General features: G+C 38.6%; 1 protein-coding gene across 1 annotated transcript in view; it reads left to right on the top strand.

Annotated features, from left to right (window-relative positions):
- Positions 1 to 4611: 4611 nt before the first annotated feature.
- ITGB6 (integrin subunit beta 6) overlaps positions 4612 to 22091 on the top strand; it is a gene marked incomplete at both ends in the record, with an annotated part of 70575 nt that continues 53095 nt past the window's right edge. The window contains 7 exons of the mRNA XM_079710489.1: positions 4612 to 4656; positions 4765 to 4840; positions 5574 to 5653; positions 8263 to 8467; positions 9081 to 9327; positions 18100 to 18265; positions 19525 to 19686. Of these exons, the coding sequence (XP_079566615.1) occupies positions 4612 to 4656; positions 4765 to 4840; positions 5574 to 5653; positions 8263 to 8467; positions 9081 to 9327; positions 18100 to 18265; positions 19525 to 19686 (981 nt within the window). The remainder of the gene's footprint in view (positions 4657 to 4764; positions 4841 to 5573; positions 5654 to 8262; positions 8468 to 9080; positions 9328 to 18099; positions 18266 to 19524; positions 19687 to 22091) is intronic.

Below are 22091 nucleotides of genomic sequence, written 5' to 3'. Positions count from 1 at the left end.
GAAAGGGCCTGGAATCTCTAAGGCTTCAGTAATTTGTTGTCATGGTTTTTTTTCCCCTCTCTCTTTCTCACTTTAAATAAATATACACTTTTATATCCAATTTATTTCCCATTTGCATTCCTTTTCTTAAACAGGGTCCCCCAAATTATACAATCTTTAGACCCTACCCAATCTGGATTCATCCCAGAATGGTATAATTAAATCTTCACCATAATCCTGAAAAGTGGATATTATCACTATTTCACAGACTAGAAATTAAAGTGCCGAGAGGTACATGCTATCCCCAATGACATACAGTAGTACTAGACTCAGATACTGGTACACCAATATTCATAGCAGCATTATTCACAATAGTCAAAAGGTGAAAACACCCCAAATGTCCAGCGACAGATGAATGATAAATAAAATGTGGTATATCCACACAATGGAATATTGTTTAGCCTTAAAAAGGAATGGAATTCTGCTACATGCTACAATGTAGATAAACCTTGAAAACATTATGCTAAGGGAAATAAGACAGACAAAAAAGGCTTCATTGTATGATTCCACTTATATGAAGTACCTAGAACACTCAAATTCATAGAGACAGAAAATAGAATGAATGGTAGTTTCCGGGGGATAGGGGGTGGGGGAAATGGGAAGTTATTGCTTAATGGATACAGAGCTTTGGTTTGGAATGATGAAAAATTTCTGGAGATGGAAAGTGAAGGTTGCACAACAATGTAAATGTACTTGTTGCCAATGAACGATACACTTGAAAACAGGTATAATGATAAATTTTATGTTATGTATATTTTATCAAATTAAAAAAAGTAAACTCCAGACTAGAATGTAAGTCCCAGGCCGCAAAAAATTTCTCTAGCACTTAGCATGTTGTGGGCATTACACACTTAGGTGACAGGAAACTGTTACACATCCTTCTTTAAAAGAATTTTTCTAAAGATCTTGAAATGTGAAATGAAGGTGTCCATTTCCAGATTCTGTGCCCCCAAGTTACACACATCTGAGGTCAGCCATAGCATCCTGTGAACAGCCCGCCATGCAGTGTATCACAAACACAGTTACAGCAACACCAGACACAAAGGGATAGCCTTCATTTCTACGTTTCCTTTCAGCTACTCACTATGAAATGCTTCATAGAAAGACAACTGGTGGGAGACTTGTCACTGGTACTTGAAAGAAAGCTGGTAACATAGCAAGGCCATCCCAAGAGCTGGCAGTCATTACTAAGGTCCCGATGGTTCAAATTGGCTCGCAGCCAGGTTTACTCAGTGTTTACTCTCCCAGGAGTGTTTTCAGGTGCCCTGGGGCTGGCCCAGCTGACCCTAGATGGTTATTCTCTGATGTGAATGATGGGCTGGGTCCGGGAGAGACCCAAGCCAAATACAGTGAGTCAGATGGGTTCCTGAGGTCAGGGTTCCACTGTAGACAATCTCAGAAGCAAAAGGCAGCTGAAGAGTGGAGCGCTGGCGACGTTGCTTCCCTGGGCTGTGTGTTGCTCTGCTATTCCACCCACGCCTCAGCTCAGACGTCTTGAAGAGGGTCAGGCCCCCAGATGGAGTCAGAGTCCCCGGCTCAGGGCCCTGAGCATTTGGGATGGTAGGATTCTATCCTACGGGCCCAAGCAGCCTGTCTGAAAATCTAAATGGTGTGACTTAGGATCTCTCGATTTTAAGAAATACAGAGACACCCTCAACAACCCATAAGCAATGGGAATTTGTTCTAAGAATACACATTGTTCCAAGAGACAAGATCCTGGGGAAACCCAGGAAGGGCCAGGCCTCAGAAAGATCCAATCTGGAAGGGCATTTGGGATCATGGCAGCTGTCGGCCTGGGCCGTGTTCCTTCCCCTCGGCAAAGTAAGTCTGTGGGTCTAACTCTAGTGTTTTCCATTCATGTGGCTCAGGGGCCCTTCTCGGCTGCTTTGACTAGTGATACTCTCAACCCACCCCCTTGACTACTCATTATAGTTTTCCTCTGCCTTGGGCTTCTGTCTCCTCGTAGCTGCCGATTCTTCCTAATATGGACTCACTCCAGAGGCATCACTTTTCCTTCCACCTGAGGTCCTCTCTCTGCCAGCTTCAGCTCCCATTATTGAAGCCCAGTTTTAGTCTGTATTTCCCAGTTTAAATTCCATATATATACGGAAACAGAGGTAATTAATCTGGTTGGCTTGGCTAAGGGCACAGAGTTTTCATTCGGGAGGGTTTATGCAGCGCTTGCCAGTTTATGGAACAAGTGGGGCTCCCTGCACCCCCAGGGGCGTGGATGGGTACTTTCCAGGAGAGGGCACCAGGCACCACATCTTCAGGAAGCAAGACTACTTCCCCTGCGCCGAATAGCCTGGTACAGATTCTCCACAGCGGTGCCAAGATAAAAACAGAGTGGATGGAGGTTTTCTTGTAACGTTGTTCTACTTTGTACGTTCTCTTAAATTCTGCCCCTGTGCTCCACCCTGCATTTTAAGTCTTTACTCAGCTTCCTCACAACCCAAGCAGGGGACGTCTTTCCTCTCTCCTAACTGCACTCACTGCGTGTCTTCTAAAACCATTTATTCATTTACACATCTGTTTACTCAATATTCGTGGAGTAGCTGCTTTGGCACAGGTAAAATACTAGACAGCCAAGACATAAAATTTATCCATTTACCTGATGAATATTAATTGACTACTTACAAAGTCTGGCATTATGCTACTTGCTGGGAATAGAAAGATAACTGAGACACAGTCCCTGCCTGAGACATAGTAAAGAATTCAATAAGTACTTGTTGAAGAAATCAACGCCTTAAAGAACTTCACAGTCTACTGGGGGAGAGAGGCAAGGGTTTTGGCAACTACAAGCAGATTGGAAAGGGCCATCCTGGGGAAAGTCCACAGGAAGGGAGGCCTGGCGAGACCAGAAAGTTCTCCCTAAGGGCATCGATGTCTGTGCTGAGACCTGGATAGTGAGCTGAGTCAGCCAAGTGAGAAGAATGAGGAGGGAGCACACGCCTCCAGACAGCACAAATGGTGTGTGCTCAGCCTTGGAGGTAGGGGAGGGAGTGAGCATCACAGGGGCTGTGATTGAGGACAGATAGTAAACAAAGCAGCACAGCTAGGATTTTAGGGCTGGGGTGGAAGTCTGTACGTAGGCTAGTAAAATAACACACCATTCCTACCCCTCTTTCCTCTTGAACCCATATTTATCATTTTTCATAGCCCTTAGGACAGCCTGACTTTAAGAATCTGTCTGTTCCCCAGCCTAGAATATATACTTCACAGGCCAAGAGCTTGGCTTTGTTCACTGACATATCCTCTGCTTCTAGAACAATACTTAGCACAAAGTAGATGCTCAATAAATATTTATTGAATAATGGATGAATGAATGAATAAATGAATGACAGCTAATACAGGACACCAGTATTACCCAGAGGTAATATAAGGGACACAGATATCTGTACCTTAATCTTTCTTCTTCAGCCTAAATCAACTGATTTCATATAACTGTATTTTTCTCCCAAAAGGTATCCTCCCAAGTCTTTAATAATTCTGGTTTCTCTCTGAAGGATTCTTGCCATGTTCTTGCAGATTCCTGTGTATGATGGAGTTGAAAATTGAACATAGCTTTCTGAGAAGAACCTGAGCAGGCTATAATTAGTTTCTCTCTTCACAAGTTTCACATGCTTGCCTAGAAATATACTTTTAAAAGATAATCTCCCAGGACATAAGCAAGCCACAGAGAAGCCTGTCTAAGGTCAAGCAGTTTGGAGAGCATCAAAGTACATATTTGTTTGCAGTATCTGCAAACCCCAAACACTGTCTGGAATATATTAGGAAAAATTCATAATCAAACTCCTGAAATTAGCCATAGATTGTTATATTTTAAATGTGTCACTTTTCTGTTCAACAAATAAATACCTTCTATGTACCAAGTAGTGAACTGGGAGCAGGGACCGTACACGAGAAAGAGAACTTGGTCGCTATGCGGAGGAGAGGGATTCAGAATCTTGGGCACCATTGTTTCTGTTTCCATTGTTATTGTTTGAGACTAATTTTGAAATATTATATTTTTTCTAATAATGCAGTTAAATAGGAATTTTATACTTATGGAAAAATATCTTTCATCCAACTTAAAAAACAAGGGAACACAGTATTTTGCTTTCCCTAGACTGCCTTCTAAATTATAAAATAATGATTTTTATTTTTCAGAGTTCATCTCAATTCTCTGAAAGGATTTAACAATGGAACATAAAAACCTCAGGTATTTTCCTTTAGCTCATTTTTTAAACCCTCCTTATACATAACTTACATATTTGTGTTTTATTTATCATCTTTATTATATACATTAAATTATAATTATTTTAGAAACAACTTTAGATCATATTTCAGTTGCTCTTTTGACATTTCATCGATCAATATTTTACTAAAGGTGTCAACTTTCTCTAGGATGCAGAGAGACTAATAGAATTTACACAAAAATTTCTACTGAATGAATTTTCCCCACCTTCTTGGTGATTGTACACCTGCCTTCCTTATAAGGAGAACAAGGAAGTAAATCATGCTGAAGTTGCTCTTAAGCACAGCTTTTCTTCTTTACCTGTCCAGGTAGCTTCTGTTTTCATTTCAGTCTCAATGAAAACTTTTTTATTTACATCTCAAGTTTCTTTTCAAAGCAGTGTAAGTAGTATTTACAATTTTACACTTCAAGAAAGAAAGACTTTTAACGATGTTCAGCTTTAGTCTTGTAATGTTGAAGGTAATTCATTTTTTAATCTGTCTGCACAGCAAGAACTGAAACGGATGGGGATTGAACTGCTTTGCCTGTTCTTTCTATTTCTAGGAAGGAACGATCACGTACAAGGTAAGACGTTAGTTCTCCAATATATTGCTTTCGTAGTGTGCTTGACAAACCTGTCGTGTGATTCAGAAACTAGATCAGAAGTCATTTTTTACTTGATCTGTTCAATTGCTCTTTTGTCATTGAACGAACACTTTAACAAATTACAGGCAGACACAAGGCTGTTCCCACAGCGAATGCTCCGGGCTTAAGATAAATAAATACAAAGGTTGCATGGGCACCTTAATGAGAGAATTAAACAGCACTACTGCACAAGAGGACTTCTTAATACTCTTGTGACAACCATTTTGGTAACTTTTCTAGCTACCTTATTGTACAACAGGGCCTTTCACTTGAGAGTGATAACCTTGAGAGAGAAAAGGGACTTAGTTTTTAAATAAAAATACTGTACATTTAAGAGAGAAGCATTCTTTAATGGGTGCGAATAATTTTTAAAAAGTTAAAGGGGGATGATACTGAATGAGGACGATAAATATGATGATCCTGTATTTGTGAACATTAAGATATTTTCATATTTTAAGAAAAAAGAGAATGATTATTTTTGGCTACTAAGACATGCCTATTTTCAACGTGATAGATGTAAAATATGAACTTTATTATGGATTGCTCACATTTTGAAGACTAAAAAATGAACTTTGGTATTGTTTTGTTCAAGTACTTTAAGAGCCGTAGATCTCATGAATGGAGTGGCAGAGAGTGTGCTGAATCCCTTGTGTCTTGCTGGGTTTAAAAACAGGTGGCTGTGCCATGGGGAATGCAGAGACCTGTGAGGACTGCTTACTCATTGGACCTCAGTGTGCCTGGTGTTCTCAGGAGGTAAAACAAATGACCTCAGCCTGTTTGTAAAAAGTGCACTTACATTTACGGTAATTCCACCCTTGAGTGTTCTGATAGCTTCCTGCTTTCTCTAGGGTTATAGAAGTAAAACAGATCAGGAAAGGAAAATGTAAGCATTTGTGATTCCAAGTGTCCTTCGTGTGATTACATTCAAAAGCAATTTGAGGACGGAGTGAATGTCAAATTATTCTGAAATATATGTAACTCAAGATTCTTTATTTAACCTGATGCCTCCTCTGATTTTAAAGCCATTTCTAATTGCTTACATGTAAAATGCTGAGGCTCTGGGTAACCAGAGATCATGAAGTTGATAATTTTCAAACATACATTTGATTTCAACATCATAGTTGTATTCCATCTGTGGACCAGCATCCTTTCTGAATCATTACTAGGATCTGAGGGAAGTGTTCTAGGCTTGGGGTAAACTTTACTGTTCAGACATTATCCAGTTCTTTTAAAAACTACGTGATCTTGGTGACTCTGTACCACACTGATGACAAAACCCGAAACAGACATTCCTTATCTGATCAAACTGAAAATGACGTGAAGGTAGCAGAAAGGGATTGGGGAATGCATAACAAGCCATCCAGAATCAGTGTCTCCTGTGACATGACTGGGCAATCTGTAAATGATTCCTGGTAAGAAGGAGCTGCCTTAGCTCTTTCTGGAATGAAAACAGTTCTCTGATGAATCTCATAAAGAGAATCTAAACACAAATCCAACCATACGAATGCCAAGTTCAGCAAGAATTGAGTAGCATGTTCAAGTGGAACAAACCTGGTCGCCTAACTCATGTCCAGGCTGTCACTGTTAAAACCCACATTTTGATTACATGTGTCCGTGGAGGGGCTCGCAGACCTGAGCACAGACACAGTTCAGTCTCCCGCTATCACCTCTGCTGAGGGGGCTCAAGCAGAAGGGCAGACAGTTATGCCATTTGGAACTCACGTATCAAAAGAAGGTTTGGGAATATACAAAGAGGGAAAATCCCACATTTTTTGACATTGACTCTCTGAAGAAGTCAATGTTAGTTTCACGATAGAGACATAAAACAACAAATCGGTCTAACAAAATGCCCATCTCTAGAATTTTCACTTACGTGCTTCTTTAGCACGTATTGAAGAGAGGCTTTTAAGTTACTATGGATAGCTTTGCTTGTGGATAATACTCCGTAGTCAAATTTTCATCAAATTTGAAGGCCAGATTATTCTGAGAGGTCACTCACTGATATAACTAATGGTAGAAGCAGTGATATCAGTAGAGACAGTTGGAGCAAAAAGTAAATTAGGCTTCTGCTTAGAGCAGATAGAAAATAGGTTCCAGGGTTAACACTGCCTCTGACGTTTTGGCAGACAGAGTGATTACAGGTGGTAGCAGTGACACTGTGTTAAGAAAGATTCTGAGGTCTTGTCAAGCCATGGTTTGCTTTGGATGCATCATGGGAACTTACAGAATTTGCTACCCCCCTCTAAGGCCTCAAATATACACAGGCCTTGCTGATAGATAACATATTATATTCTCAAAAAATCAATTTCAGAAGAAATGTAACTTTCTTAGTTGGTGAAACAGCAAGAGTGGCTTAGAATTCTGAATGAGGAAAAACAATATGAGCTTGGTTTGCTTCTCTCCAAGTATGAGAATCAACGGGCCTCAAGATCAACCTTGCCCAGAGCCTCACCCGCTCTAGAGCAGCCGTGGCTATTAGGTGAGATAGGTGTTTATTTCTCAACTGCATCTCTCTGTTCTGGGTGTTCCAGGGTTGGATGGCCACATTTCTGCCTGAAAACACTTCATCTCACTGCCTCCAGATATCCAGGTGGATCAGAGGGGAACGGGGAAACTCCCGAGTCCTACACAGAAAAGCAGTCTTTTACACAATTTCTCTTTCACTTCCCTTCCCCACATCCAAATGTTGGAGAAATTTCTAAAAGACCTTAAACTGGAACATTTTAAGACACTTTAAGAGTTTAAAGTCCCCAAGAGGTCAACTTTAGTGAAGTAATACTGTAATAGAAGGGTAAATATATCCATAAATTAAACTGGGACAGAGAGTAGATAGGGAGATGTCACAATCTTTGCCCTTTAGGAAGCCACAGAAAAAGCTCTTTGTCACTGGATTTGGTAATAGACACACTGAGAGTCTGGACAGTCCCAGGATTCCACAAACCTACAGGTTATCCTGAACAGATAATTCACACGATGATGTCAGCTCTATGACCCAGCTATTTCAAGGACCTGGTCACAGCACAGGAGACATTGTAAAGGAGTGAGCATTAAAAAAAAGAAGAAGAAAGAAAGAAAGAAAGAAAAGAAAAGAAAAGGAAAAAAGAAAAAAAAACACCTGTTAAGTGAATTCACTTGAATATAATTAAAGGAAACTCCAATTTTACTCAGAATTTTACTGGCAGAATTCTCTGGTTATTCTGCTATAACTTTAGACCTACAATCAATGTCAGGCATGTGGGGATATGGTATACTATGACAAGATGCCTAACTAGAAAGCAAGCAAAAAGTAATCATAAGAAATGTCTTCTTTTTGTCTTTATTGTCATCTTTTTCTCTTTATTGTTTTGTTTTTTTTTTTTTAGAATTTTACCCATCTATCTGGAGTTGGAGAAAGGTGTGATACTCCAGCAAATCTTTTAGCTAAAGGATGTCAACTAACCTTCATCGAAAACCCTGTCTCCCAAGTAGAAATACTTATAAATAAGCCTCTCAGTGTAGGCAGACAGAAAAATAGTTCCAGCATCGTTCAGATTGCCCCTCAAAACTTGGCTCTTAAACTGAGACCAGGTATGTTATGATTTACACAATCACTGGCTCATGTAAATAAATCTAACATCACATGTAGTAATACTGCTATTCCATTAATACACCTTGTACCATATTACATATCATTGTTTGTGATGACTCAGATTTCCCATTCTTAAGGAAATAGAGAGTTGCTAGGCTAACACTTTTCTTTATTCACATTGGTCACTTTGCACTCCAAATGTGTTACCAAAAAGAGCCTTATCTAATAGTAACCATCTGAATTACTCAAATGTTGCTAAGGCTTACCTCACATTTCTTCAAGGGTTGTAATGTAGCTTTAAACTCCTCTTTATTTTCTTCTTTTCTAAACACACACACACACAAAAAAAATTCAGCTTATCTTCCATCTAAATGGATGTTAGTTCTCCCAAGGAGATATAAAATATCCTAACTTTCACCTCCTTCAGTTACTCTAAATTCACTGCTGAAAGATTTTCATGGGTTTGTTCATTTATAAACTTTACCACACAGTGTATGAAATTGTAAGTATCTTCAGTAAGTTCTTATTGAAATGAAATAGCCAGTGATTGCCTAGTCACAAAGAAGTCTCCATGTGTTTTTATGATTTGCTTTTCTTGCGGGGGTGTTGCAGGCAGTGAACAGACTCTGCAAGTTCAAGTTCGCCAGACTGAGGATTACCCGGTGGACTTATATTACCTCATGGACCTCTCAGCCTCCATGGATGATGACCTCAACACAATCAAAGAGCTAGGCTCCCTGCTTTCCAAGGAGATGTCTAAATTAACTAGCAACTTTAGACTGGGCTTCGGCTCTTTTGTAGAAAAACCCATCTCCCCTTTTATGAAAACAACACCAGAAGAAATCGCCAACCCTTGCAGGTAAGTAAATGATTTTCTGGCATCTTTGAACACTGATTTTCTGTAGCCCTGCTCTGAGCTGTAGGAGCTTGCTAAGTGGCTGGCAGTTCCCGCCCATCCGGTTGGATCTCTGCAGCTCTCAATTGCCTAGGTTTTCAGAGCCAAGGGGAAGTCAACTTAATACCTGGTTCTAGCTTGGGTCCTCACAGCCTCTGTCTCGCTGCGGAGGTCAGTCTGTGACAAATTTGGCTTTGTGCTCTGCAGACAAGCAGACTAAGTCTTTCACTGCAAGTTCCACTGGCCTGAGCCCTTCCCCAGCCCCTCAGAGGCTTTCTATCCTCAATGACCACCACTCTCTGAGGCTATTTGACAGTAACCCACACTTTCTCAGAGTATATGTCCCCACTCCAATGATTGCTGCCAAAATAACAGCTTTTGTAGCTACCTCTGATATACTTTGGGAAATGTGAATTTCTCGTAGTGCTTGGAAAAGCCCTTTGTAGCCTTCACTGTTGTCAAATTCATTAGGAAATTAGGCAATGACTCCATTATAATATGCTCTGATCGGCTACTAAAACCATGTATTATCCAGGTGATGGTCAAGGGCAAGTTGCTTTGAGATGACTTACCTGTACGTATCAATGACATGGTCAAAATAAAATTATTTGATATCCTTCTATTGAAAAAGAGCTTCCATTTGCTCTGTGCCAGACCCTATGCTAAAGATTTTACATAGATGACTTCATTCAATCTTCATAATAACTTCAGGTCAAAGAAGGCTTCATCATCTCTATACTCAGAGGAAGTAACAGAGCCTCTGAGAGGTTAGTAATTTGCCTGACTAATCAGTGAGCTGTACCAAGATCTGGGCTCGTCCAATGCCAAGCCCTTTACTCCTATAAATATAGTATATGTGAAATGGCTTTCCAAACATATACTGACTTTGAACACTAGTATACACCCAAGGAATCAATCTCTATAGAAGACAGTTTTTATAGTATCGTTTTAAGACATTTCAATGCGGTTCCCAACTAGAATCTGACAGCCAAAAATATTTTGACCTTGAAAAGAATTCATCACTGATTGCAACTCTTAGGAATTGTGTTTGCTTGCAAATATCAGAGATAATATCTGTTCCCAACCCCCCTTCTTGAGGTATAATTGACAGGTACTAAAATACAGCAGAAATGTTCATGAGTTTTGACAGTTGAATATACCAATGTAAGCACCACTTAAAACAAGACATAGAACATTTCCATCACCACACAAAGTTTCCTTATGCCCCATTACAGTCAGTTCTGCTTCCCCAGAGGCAACCACTTTCTGATTCTATCCGTTAGATTGGTTTTGCCTATTCTTGGATTTCATATGGATGGAAAAAATGGTATATACATTTTGTGCCTGGCTCTTTTGCTCAACATAATGTTTTTGAGATTCTTCCCTGATTTTGTGTTTACCAGTAGTTTGTTCCTTTTTGTTTTAAGTAATAGTCCCTTGTATGAATTTATTATACTACACTTTATTTATTCATCTATTGATGGACATTTGGATTGTTTCCCAGTTTCTGGTGATCATGAAAAAATACTGCTATGATCATTTGCATATAAGTCTTTGCGTGGATGTATGTTTTTGTTTCTCTTGGATAGATACCTAGAATTAGAATTGCTGAATTGTATGATAAGTATAGTTTTAATTTTTTTAAGAAACTATCAAATTGTCTTCCAAAGTGGATGTAACATTCTGCATTTCCATCAGCAATGTGTGAGGGTTCCATTTATTTCAAATCCTTGTTAATACTTGGTAATTTCAGTCTTTTTAGTTTTAACCATTCTAATAGGTGTGTATCTCACTGTAGCTTTACTTTGCATTTCCTTAATGACAAATGATGTGAACATCTTTTTGTGTATTTTTTTCCCATTCTCATATCTTATTTTGTGAAGTATCTTTTCAAATCTTTTTCCTATTTTTAAAAACTAGATTTTCTTCTTAATATTGTATTGTATAAGTTCTTTGTATATTTGGACAAAAGTTCTTTGTCAAATATATTTTGCAGATATCTCCTCCCAGGCAGTGGATTGTATTTTTATTTTTCTAACAATGTCTTTGGTCAAGCAAATTTTTAATTTCAATGAAGTCCAATTAATCAATTTTTAGTTTTATGATTAGTGTATTTTTTTGTCCTGAGACATCTTTGCCTATCCTAACATCTCAAAGATTCCTCCTCTGTTTTCTTCTAGAAGCTTTGCGGTTGAAGCTTTTACACTTAGGTCTATGATCTCAAATTAGTGTTTCTATTTGGAATGAGGAAAAAGTCTAGGTCTATCTTTTGTTTACACGCAACTATCCAATTGTTTCAGCACTATTTGTTAAGCAGGATTTTCCTTTCCCCATTGAATTATCTTGATGCCTTTGTTAAAAAGCAATTGACTGTATGTGTGTCTAATTCTGGACATCCTATTCTGGTCCATTGATCCGTTGAATACACCCATGTTACCAGGTAACAATTCATCTACTCACTCATAATGTCACCTTCGGGAAACCGATTCACTTCTCAGAGCTTTAGTTTTGAATAACAATACCGATCACACAGAGGGGTTGTAAGGAGTGGGTGAGATAATGAAAGGAAGCATTTGATATTGGGCTTGACCATGAAGCTCTCAGTAGGTGGTAGCTACTATCAACACCAACAGAGTGGGGTAAAGGGAGGCCAGAGCACTGCCCAAGGTTCGGTGAACAGGAACCCAAAGGAGGATCACATATTTGAGCTCTTGAAAGGTCAGCGTCTTCCTATTTCATAGAGATTTTCCTTTTATTATTGTTGGCAAAATTTACCATTAGCTAAAGTTATAAATAATGAGTTCTTTTTTGCTGCAACATTATATTTTTTCCTTTCTAATCACACCCTTAATTCTCCCAGTTTGTCCAGATTCCACTCGCCACACATTTACACACCAAGAACACAAACACCAAACACAGAAGTCAATACTTTGATCAATCCAAACCTTATAATTATGGAATAAAATGTTCTTTAGTACAAAGGCAATGAGAGGTAAGAGAAAAGAGCATGGTGTTTTCCAGACCTGGGCTTAAATCATAACCTTGGAGCTCCCATCTCTTCATTTATAAATGAGGATGATAATATTCACTTCCTGGGCTAATCATGAGAGCTGAATAGGCGCAGAACATAATAGACATTCAAAACCAGTTTTAATTTTTTTCCTCTCATTAACACTTATTTTCTCTAGTTATTTTTGTCTAATGGTCCTCAAACTTTTAGATCTCAGGACTCTCTTACACTCTTAAAAATTAAGACCTCCAAAAGAGCTTTATATCTATCAATATTCAATGTCTTAGAATGTAAAACTAAGAAAATATAAAAATAATTATTTATCAATTTATTTAATAATTACAATGAAAAATACACTGCATATTAGTATAATAACACACCTTTAGGAAAAATAACTACATTTTCCAAAACAGAACAAAAGTTAACAAGATGAGTGGCACTATTTTACATTTTTACAAATCTCTTAAAATATCTGATTTAAAAGAAGACAACTGGATTCTCATACTTGCTTCTCCGTCTAATCTGTTGTAATATTTTGTTTTGGTTGAATTCCATGAAGAAAGTCAAACTTCACACAGATATATAGTTGGAAAAGGGAGAAGCAGTTAATAGATTTTTCCAATAACTGTAGACATTCTTCTTTGATATTACATTCAAACTGTACAAGAGGTAAATTTATTTTCAATGTGGAATCTGAAAAAATATCAATGAACTTCATATTTTGTTACATTAAAACCATTGGTCTGTTTTGCACTTTGAATCGCTCTTTTACTGGTGTGTGTGTGTGTGTCTGTGTGTGTGTGTGTGTGTGTGGTTTTGTAATAGAACGCTTTGGTCATTTGGAAAATGAAGTTTCAGTGAGTTATGTAGATCTTCCAAATTTCATGATATAATATCTAAAAAAATCATATTTGTCAATATCACCATTAATCCCCTCAGATAAATCTTGAAGTATTGGGAAGCCGTTAAGCCATGGGTGGCAGATGATAATTTTCTGAAGTTCTAATTTTCTAGTTACTTCAGATTTCATCATTGGCAACAAATACTGATAGTCATTTTCCTGAAAGTAGCAGGCTTACTTTCGTCATTTTTAAGAACAAGTCTGCCAAAAACTTAAGTTGGAATGATAGTTTGGCTTTCAGATCAAATGATTGTTCCATAAAATAGGCCAGTTCAATTCAAACAGTCGCAAGTGTTTTTCCACTATAAACATGTATTTCAATGTGCAGCAGTAATGCTGTATGCATATTCCCCATCTGGTCACACAGAAATATTTTTTTTAAAACACGTATCCAAGGGTGTAGACTTAATAAAATTAATATCTTTTACCACTTCATCAAGGACAATCAAGTGAAACTAGCATTTAAAAAAAATTATAAGGAATACTAGGCAGTTTGGTGCCACTGCCTTGATCTGTGCTAAGGCACCAACAGTTTTATTCACCATTGCTTTGCATCATCAGTGAAAATGTCAACAGTGAAAAAGACAAATAACATTTTATTATTATGAAAAACATTTGACCTGAAAAACTCTCTGAAAAGGTCTCAGGGACCTCTGTGGGTCTGCACACCACACTTTTAAAACTTCAGTTTTAATCTAGTCTCTAGTGCTTTTTGAAGTAGCTTGCTTTCTTTATCTTCGTTAGATGGAAAGTCACTAAAAATACGTTTCACCATGTAAGAAGCCTGAATGGTTTACATTTTTGAAAGAAGTTTCTCTTATGCTGTTGTCTAAGAAACATCAAGAAAAACTATATTTTCTCCATTTTCCTATTTGTAATGAATTGTAATATGCATTTAAAAATATTTAACAGCACAAAGGTAAAATTTTCTCCATCGAACATTTTGAGGGATTTTTTTTTTAACATCATTTCACATTTGATTTGGTGTTTTGTTTTGTTTTTGAAGACTTGAAGTGAGGAATTCATTGTAGTTTTGCAAAAGAGATAACTGAACCATGAAATGCTTAGATCTCCTATATGTACCCACAAAAAATATATGAGTATATAATATAATTTTTAATAACAAGCCCAAGTGAGAATACAGACAAAAAGAAGAAAATGGAAATCATTTTTAATCCCACTCAAAAAAGATGGTGTTAACCTTTTAGTATATATCATTATAGTCTTATTTTATGAATTTTATTTAAAGTTTTAATAAAAATGTAAGTAGCACTTTTTATATTGTGTTTTACAATTTTAAATTTGAATTTGCATTTTAAATGCAAATCTATTGTTGTCTAGGGACTCAAAATCAAGTTATTCAGCAATGAGTAGTTCCTTCAATTTCTATCTTAGAAAATAACAACCAAATATAAGCATTTGTTGGAGGAAGAACTCTGACCAAAACAGGCAGCCTCCAGTCAAAATTTTCTGGTGTGACCCAGCTCTGACATTCTGCTTTGCTTTAGCTTCATTCATCTCCCAGCACATGAATATGTTTATTGAATTAAATAAATGTATTCCCCTTTCCAAAAGATTAGAGTTCTAGTAAGAACTACATAGCAAATAATTCTAACCAACAAAAATGCAAATTTCTTACCGAAAGATAGGAATACTAGTTCTCTGGCTCCAGAAGATGCTCAAATGCCATTTTGGTACTGTGTGAACCAACACCCTCAAATAAAAGATTAAACAAAAAATTTCCAAGACTAGCTGGGCTCCAGGGACAATGGTATACTTCACACAGTTATATACTTTTTATAAAATACTTTTAATGTAATTTTTACAACAACCTTGTGAAGTAACTATTATTATCACCCTCATCTTATAGATGAGGACACTGTGGTCCGGGGTAAGTAACTTGCCCAAAGATAGATAACTATTTAGTCTTTTTATTCTAAATCTAATAGCATTTTCTTCTACCCTGTAGTTGCTTTAAATACTACAGGAGCAATTAGGACAAATGCTACATTATTATCATTTAATAGGTTAACTTTTTTTTTTAATTCCTCATTTCACATTTCAAAATACATTTATATTTGAAGGTGGGAAAAAATCGACTACATAAAAAGTTTTAAGGTATATATCCAAAAACACTGTAAACAAAATTTAAAAACAAACTACAAAGACAAAAGTTTAATACTATTTAGAGATAGAGTTCTTAAAATCATGAGAAAATAAAAAATACCTCACTAAGAAAATGGGACATCTCAGACTGGACTATTCAGGTCTGGGCACCTTTAACCCCCCCTTGTTCTGAAATCTGAGGACGCATCAGATTATGACCTACTTTTTGTGAAAGTCTACTGACAGGAAGTAAATGATTATCCTTGCAGACACCAGCATTCTGGTTCTAGCAGAGCTTCATTTCTCAGTGTAAACAAATCCATAGTCATTCTGACTTATATATATACAGTTGATTCTCATCATTTATGGAAGTCTTGTTCTGTAAATTCTCCTCAACAACTGCATTAGAGAATGGTGAACATTTCTCCTAGGGGAGACACAGGGTTAGGTTCCTACAAGCCTCTGGTCACATTTCACCAACTGAGCAATACATAACTTTGTTTTCTGCGTGTTTCTATTTAAAGACATCTTATTTAATATATATTGTTGATTTATTAATGTTGAAATCACAGCCAACAGCACTATAACTCATGCCAGAATAAAGTTTAGCTAACACGTGTATTTTCCCCATAAGACACATCACAGTCTTCCTGCACTTAGGAATACCAGACAGCACTTCAGCACTACACTTGGGGGCCTCTCTAAACAGCAAAATCACCCAAAAAGCACAAAAATGTAAAAAAAAACCGCATGGCACCAGATAGACCACAAAAAGGACATTTGTTTACAGTATGAGAGCTGGAACAAGAAGACTGTCTTATTTGACCTCAGCTGGAAACATACGTATCATATCAGGTGACTCAACTTTTTTTTTTTTGGCTGTGTTGGGTCTTCATTGCTGTACGCAGGCTTTCTCTAGTTGTGGCGAGCGGGGGCTACTCTTCCTTGCGGTGCGCAGTCTTCTCATTGTGGTAGCTTCTCCTGTTGCGGAGCACGGGCTCCAGGTGCATGGGCCTCAGTAGCTGTGCCCTGTGGGCTCTAGGGCACAGGCTCAGTAGTTGTGGCGCACGGGCTCAGTTGCTCTGCAACATGTGGGATCTTCCCGGACCAGGGCTCGAACCCATGTCCCCTGCGTTGGCAGTCAGATTCTTAACCACTGTGCCACCAGGGAAGCCCGACTCAGCTTTTTTTTTTCTTTCTTTTTTTTTTTTTCTTTTTTTTTTTTTTTTTTTTTGAGGTACGCGGGCCTCTCACTGTCGTGGCCTCTCCTGCCGCGGAGCACAGGCTCCGGACGCGCAGGCTAAGCAGCCATGGCTCACGGGCCCAGCCGCTCCGTGGCATGTGGGATCTTCCCGGACCGGGGCACGAACCCGTGTCCCCTGCATCGGCAGGCGGACTTTCAACCACTGCGCCACCAGGGAAGCCCCCGACTCAGCTTTTTTGTCACTCTGTGCACGTACACGAATGACAGAGAAAGTACTGAAAGGACTGATTTGGGGGTTACAAATACATTTTAGCAATATGGATTTTCAAAGATATGGAATCTGTAAATAATGAGAATTGACTGTATACCTCAGGCAGATGACTATGGTGAAAAAGAGCCTACTCCTCAAAGATGCATCAGCTCCTTGTATGCTGCCAAGACAGGCTGTTGAACTTGCAAAGATTCTCACCAGCTCTAAGTCAACCAGTCTGACCATTCTAAGTCAACCAGCTCTCAGAAGCATACCACAGCCTCACTGGGGGCTACTCCTTTTTGTCTCTGTGCTTCTACACCCATGTTTCTCAAACTTTGGAATGCATCAGGAAGACTTGGCTCAACACAGGTCTCTGAGTCCACACCTAACATTTCTGATTCAGCAGGTCCGGAGTCATACCCCAGATTTTGCATTTATAACAAGTTCCCATGTGATGCTCATGTGGCTGGTCCAGGGACCACACTTTGAGGATCTCTGCTCTATGTTATTTATCTCTACTTTACAAAGGAAAACCTAAAGCTCAGAAGGGTTGAATAATTTGCCCAAAGTCTCATGCACAGCTACTAGCTGGCTTTCAGAATAAAATGTGGCTGATTCAGGATTAGCAATTTCTGTTCTACTGTGATGTCTTTAGGCCAGATCTCATCCTAACATGGCATTTTCCTCACAGATAAACTGTTTTTAGTGGTGGTTTTACCCCCGCTTCTCCACAATAGTCTGTTCTATCACAATAAAGTTGGGCTCTAGAATCAAGAGCCTTGCTCTGATTTTCAGGCCCTGGGCAGGCAGGACTGAGCAGAGGACGAAGTAGACAGGTTCCTCTCTCAGTCTTGCTACAGGAGACTCATCCTCGATGACAGTTTAAGCTATCAAAATACAAAGGAATTGTTGTCATCATGTAAACTTAATGGTGGATTTTGGTTGCGAGGCAATAGAAGGTAGTGATTACACACACACACACACACACACACGGGGAGTCTGATCAGCTGATTATCTGTTTTCTGTGTTTAAACCAATGCAAGACACACAGCAAGCTCTAAGTGTTGGCTAATGTGGCCAATTTGGAAGGGCTGGGTGGGAGATGATGAAAACAACCTTAACAGTGAGACTCACAGCCAAGTTACTGAGTCGGGCACTTTAGAAAAATGCATCTTCATTGAAGGAAATGCTGTTAGGCTATTAAGCCTATTCATTGTGTGTTGTATCATATTTCAAGAACATTTTACATCTTCCTTTTGCAGTAGTATTCCATACATTTGTTTACCTACATTTGGATTCAAGCACATTTTGCCGTTGACAAATGATGCAGAAAGATTCAATGAAATTGTGAAGAATCAGAAAATTTCTGCTAATATTGACACCCCAGAAGGTGGATTTGATGCAATTATGCAAGCTGCTGTATGTAAGGTATGCTGAGGGGAGCAGTGTTTCATTCTGTTAACACAAATTTCATCTCTTGTGAACAAATCTCCTTTGAAAAGCTTAGCTAACTTTATCTTTCCTTTAATCACCGTATTCCTACAACAGATACTTAAAATTTTTGTACATTTTTTAATTCCATCATGTTGAAATGGGGACAATTTTTTATGCCTAATATTCAAATAGTCTAATAACATTGTAGTACTGTTGGGAAAAATTGGTTAAAAGAATAGTCATGTATGATTAATTTTCAAAGATCCAAATCATATTCATTAGTTTTTTAATTAACCATGGTGAAAAAAAAGAAAAAAACAAAGACAGCAATTAATGAAAAAAAGTAAAAATGCTCTGATTCAGAATAAACGTCTACATATGATCAGATATCTATTGTTTCAAACAACAAAATAAGCATCAGAAGCCACAGTGTCTCTACAACAATGCAAGAATACCTCTCTTCCTTGACAATCAGGCCCATATCCATGGGAACGATTCCCCTGTCTTCAGATGACAGTCTTCATGGAAAATATCAGGAAACAGATAGGGCCAAAGGTCCTAGAACGTGGGAGGGCCAAAGAATTAAGGAAGGAAGGAAAAAGATAAGGCACCATGGGGCAGCTACGATGAGCTTCTGTCCAACTAGTTCCTTGACTAATCTTAATTAAAGGGGAGAGCTCTGCAAAGAGACAGAAAGCAGACCATCTTAATTAACAGTACTCTGCAGTCATACTTTGATAAGCAGTTTTTATCCTTGTATTACGTTTATAATTTTTGGATGATATCAGTAGAAAGAGAAATAGGTGCCTACAGGTTGGGTGAAATTTTAATAAAACAGGCTTACTTCGGGTCCATTCTGTATTGCATTCTTACTAGCTCTGCTTCAGCTTGGATTTGGGATAATCTATGACCTCTCTCACTCCCTTCTGTCATTTTTCTGGTAAATTGAAAAATGGACAGTAAAAATAATTAACTGTGTAAATGTCAAGATCAACGGGATACTGATAGTAGTGGAACCATTTTTTCTGAAGCATAAATCATCTGAAAATGTAATCCAGGATAAAACAAAGGTCACAGAATTTCATGTTTTTAATATGTTAATATTACCAACTCACAATAGATGAAAAAGTATAAAATAGATTGAGCAGCAATATATATTTTAATAATCTGAATGTGTCCAAGCATAACTGATCCACTCTCAATAAACGTCTGTCCCTCTCCCATACAAGCCAAATGCTTCTTTCTCACTGTAGGAAAAAATTGGCTGGCGTAACGATTCTCTCCATCTCCTGGTCTTTGTGAGTGATGCCGATTCTCATTTTGGAATGGACAGCAAACTGGCAGGCATCGTCATTCCTAACGATGGGCTCTGTCACTTGGACAGCAAGAATGAATACTCCATGTCAACAGTCTTGGTGTGTAACCTATACTCTACACTGTTTTCAGGGCTACAAGTAGGCGAATGGAGCAACAATTGCTGTAATACATAGCAGAGTAACCCACCCTTGGTAGAAGCAGTGCACATTTTCTGATCTGAGGTGAACACATTGGCCTTTCTCAATCCTCATCGCCCTTAGAGGTTCCCTCAAGAGCACAGACGGGTGGTGGCGATGTGTGATAAGTTCAGATTTGCTATAGTACGAATGATCCCAGAACCTCCCCAATTTTTCAAAGAGCCAGAGGCCAGCAAAATGTAATACAGTCAGCTCATTCTGTTTGAACCATAGTCCTGGAAAGGAAGGCTCAGACCAGAACAGTAGTCACCTAGCAGTTGTTTAAAATGATGGTCCCAGAGTCATGCTGCCTCAATAATTCCATGTTTTCATGGACCCTGGGACTCCCTGGGAAACCACTAGTCAGGTGCTGCTTGGCTGGAGCTTATTAAATTTGGCTTATTTTTGTCATTTAAAAAATGCTCGTGACATTCAAAGAAAAAAAAACTTGACTTTTGTAAAACAAGGTAAAAATTTCAGAGCTCTTTTGATGTACATGATCTCATTTGATCCTCTCCAGAACCCTATGTGTCTAATTGTTTCCCTTGAACAGACCATGAGGCTGCCACGCTGGTGCACGTGTCATTCCCTCTGTCTGGAATGCCCTTTCCTCCAAGGCTGCTGAGAAACTCTTACTGATCTTTTAAAACCCAGCTCGATCATGACTGCTCCGGGGATGGGGAGGACCCTGTTTCACCTCCACTGGGCCCCAAAGTGATCATCTCTCCCCTGGCTCTTATACATAGATGGCTTCTTGGCCATCGCCATATGGAAATGTGCTTGTTGGTTTCTGTCTGTCTTTAACATACATCCTCAGTACAAGAACTGGTTTATTATCTCTATTTGCTGACAGCACAGTGCCTGGAACACACTAAAAATAGAATTGAATTATGAAGCAGCAATCTGGAAAGGTCATATTATCCCCATTTAACACTTGGGGAAAAAATGGTACAGAGAATTTAAGTGACTTTTTTAAATGCCAGTGCTGTAGAAGTGTGTGTAGGGGAGAGAAAGAAAGAGGGAAGAGAACCCAGGATTCTAACATCAGATTGGAAAAACTATCCTCTAAAAAAAGAATTTAGTGAGATAATGTACAGAAATGCTTACTACAGTGCTGGCAATTAGTTTTAAAAACTCTAATGGTTCATGAATTATCTGCTATCATTTCTTGACCTAAATTTCTAAACTTCAACATGGCTGTTTCTACCTAACTTTTGATCAATAGTGTTCACCAAATTTATATATCTTTAATTGTATCGGTTGTCCTTCCATATTACAGGATTAGTGAGGATAGCCACATTTTGTCTTTTAGCCAATGAGGGGTAACAAACTGTGAGAAGTGGATCCCTTTTTTGTTACTTTTTCTTGCAACTATTCAAATGCCCCATAATAGACATCTCAGAAAAAAACAGGATCACAGAAGCAAATACTGCCTGTTGCCTAATATGACCTTCTCCTCTAATACATGTTCAAGTGATTCTTATTGAGTAAGTTGCTACAATGCACAGAGCCGTGGGCTATTTCCCTGCCTGCAACATAGCCCCCAGGTCCTCTGAGCACTTTCTATGCTCTCAACACTGGGCCAGGCTCCTGGGGCCGCAAAATAACAGGACATGATCCCTGGCCTTGAGGAACTTAGAATATAATTGTGGGAATTAAACCAATAGATCTGGATCAAACAGAAAACCATATTCACCCGCCTATGGAGGGCTACGTCGTGCCATCCTGGCTACGTGGTGCCATCCTGGCTACACAGGCATAGCAGTTGAAAGTTTGGAGAACATCTGGAGATAAGTAGGGACCAGCATTGGAGGACCTCAGGCTTAAGGTTGAAGGATACTTAATGTTTGGGCAATTGAAACACAGAGACTGAGAATGTCAGACTCAAAAAGCTTTATAGATAGTATCTGGATTCTGCTAATATCCACTAATAAAAATCCAAATGGGATAGAAAGCACGCATTACACAGCCAGATTTGCAGTTGGGTAATTGACCTGAGTATCTTAGGCAAAACTATACTTTTCCCTCAACTTTAACTTTGTGGCTGAAGACAAAAATATTCCGGAAGTGCTGAGAATATATGAACACACCACATTCGTGTGCAAGAAGGCTTATTTGTCAGTGTTCCTGCACTTTGGCTGACGGCAGTCATAAGCTACATGGTATTCTTAGTTCCCTTGTTTGCAGGCCACTCCCTCATTTGAGGGTGTTTTTGCACATTATTCACATTTGGAGTCATACGCCACACAAATGTGCTCCAGGTTTTCCAGGCTTGGAAAGTAAAGGTCATCTGCAAATATGATAATTAATGACTTTATATTTTAAAG

This window comes from Hyperoodon ampullatus (assembly GCF_949752795.1).
Source record: "Hyperoodon ampullatus genome assembly, chromosome: 8".
NCBI lineage: Eukaryota > Metazoa > Chordata > Mammalia > Artiodactyla > Ziphiidae > Hyperoodon > Hyperoodon ampullatus.
Note: the sequence above shows the minus strand (reverse complement) of the source record. Positions and strands in the feature narration are given on the sequence as shown.